The 1,438-nt window shown below is 36.2% G+C and overlaps 1 protein-coding gene across 2 annotated transcripts in view; it reads left to right on the forward strand.

The window, feature by feature from the left end:
- LOC107080696 (gastrula zinc finger protein XlCGF8.2DB-like) overlaps positions 1-1,432 on the forward strand; it is a 9,049-nt gene extending 7,617 nt beyond the window's left edge. The window contains exon 2 of one of the 2 annotated variants that reach the window (XM_015368903.1): positions 32-1,432. In XM_015368903.1, coding sequence (XP_015224389.1) covers positions 38-877 — 840 coding nt within the window. In that variant the 5' untranslated portion in view covers positions 32-37 and the 3' untranslated portion in view covers positions 878-1,432. Of the gene's footprint in view, positions 1-14 lie in introns of both variants that reach the window. The other variant, XM_015368904.1, reaches the window with a different exon arrangement.
- Positions 1,433-1,438: the final 6 nt, after the last annotated feature.

The raw sequence follows: 1,438 nt of genomic DNA on the forward strand, positions 1-1,438 counted from the left end.
GAAAGAACCAGAACATCCCTGGACAAAAGAGGAAACCATGGAGCTCCCCATAAGTGAGCACGAAGAGCAGCTTGTTCTGAAGGAAGAGGCTAAATATGAAGCAGAGAAACCTTTCCCATGTTTGACATGTGGAAAAAACTTTCTAAAAAAAGAACATTTGATGGTTCATATGAGAACTCACACAGGTCAGAAGATTCATGAATGTCCATTCTGTGGAAAAATGTTTCGAAAGAAATCTGATCTTGATACACACATAAGAAATCACACAGGTGAAAAGCCTTTTTCCTGTACCATTTGTAGCAAGAAGTTTACTGAAAGAAGTCATTTAACTTCTCACGTGAGAATTCACACAGGTGAGAAGCCTTTTGAATGTCTGTCCTGTGGAAAACGCTTCACTCAGAAATCTAATCTTGATAAACACTTCAGAATTCACACAGGTGAGAAGCCTTTTTCCTGCACTATTTGTAACAAGAATTTCACTGAAACCAGTACTTTAAATAATCACATGAGAATACACACTGGTGAAAAGCCTTTTCAATGTTTGACCTGTGGAAAACGCTTCATCTCTAAATCTGATCTTAATACTCACATTAGAATTCACACAGGGGAGAAGCCTTTTTCCTGCACGATTTGTGGCAAAAATTTTACTCTAAAACATAATTTGACTACTCACATGAGAATTCACACCGGTGATAAACCTTTTTCCTGTACCATTTGTAACAAGAATTTTACTGACAAGAGTAATTTGACTTCTCACATCAGAATTCATACAGGTGAGAAGCCCTTTGAATGTCTGTACTGTGGAAAAAGCTTTACTCATAAATCTAGTCTTGATAAACACAAGAGACTTCACACAGGTGAAAAGCTGTTATCCTGAATAAATTGTGACAAAGGTTTTAAAAAAGGTAAGATGAATTAAGTTTGCTGTCCAACAAGCAGTTGAGAAGTTATATGTTTGAATTGAAAATAATTGAAAAATTTGGCAGGGTGTGGCACAGTTTTTTCTGTATGAATTTATTGAGGAAAAAAACTTTTTGGGGACTAAGAAACATTTAGTTGATCAATAAGCTTTTGTTTAGCAAAAAGTCCAGAAACACACTTTAATTCAGATGAAAATACCCTCAGATGAAAATAAAAGCAAAAGTAGGACAGATTTAATGTGCTTTGCTCAGTTTTAATGATGTTTTTGGAGGATTTTTTAAAGGTCGGCTGCAAATGATCAGAGTCTAGCTAATTCAGTGTCTTGTTGGCTTTCATTAGCAATGCATCAATCAGCCCTGCTACGTGTGTTGTTGAAACCAGGCCCACCAAAACTCTTTGTTTTTGGCCACAGTGTTACAGCTATGGTGAATAGATATTAGAATGAACTAGATCATCTATAGAGGAGTCTCAGATGAAGATTTGGGACATATAGAAGTGTGTGTCAGTCTCAGAGTTA

The sequence above is a fragment of the Cyprinodon variegatus genome, unplaced genomic scaffold (genome assembly GCF_000732505.1).
Source record: "Cyprinodon variegatus isolate N-32 unplaced genomic scaffold, C_variegatus-1.0 Scaffold2228, whole genome shotgun sequence".
Classification (NCBI taxonomy): domain Eukaryota; kingdom Metazoa; phylum Chordata; class Actinopteri; order Cyprinodontiformes; family Cyprinodontidae; genus Cyprinodon; species Cyprinodon variegatus.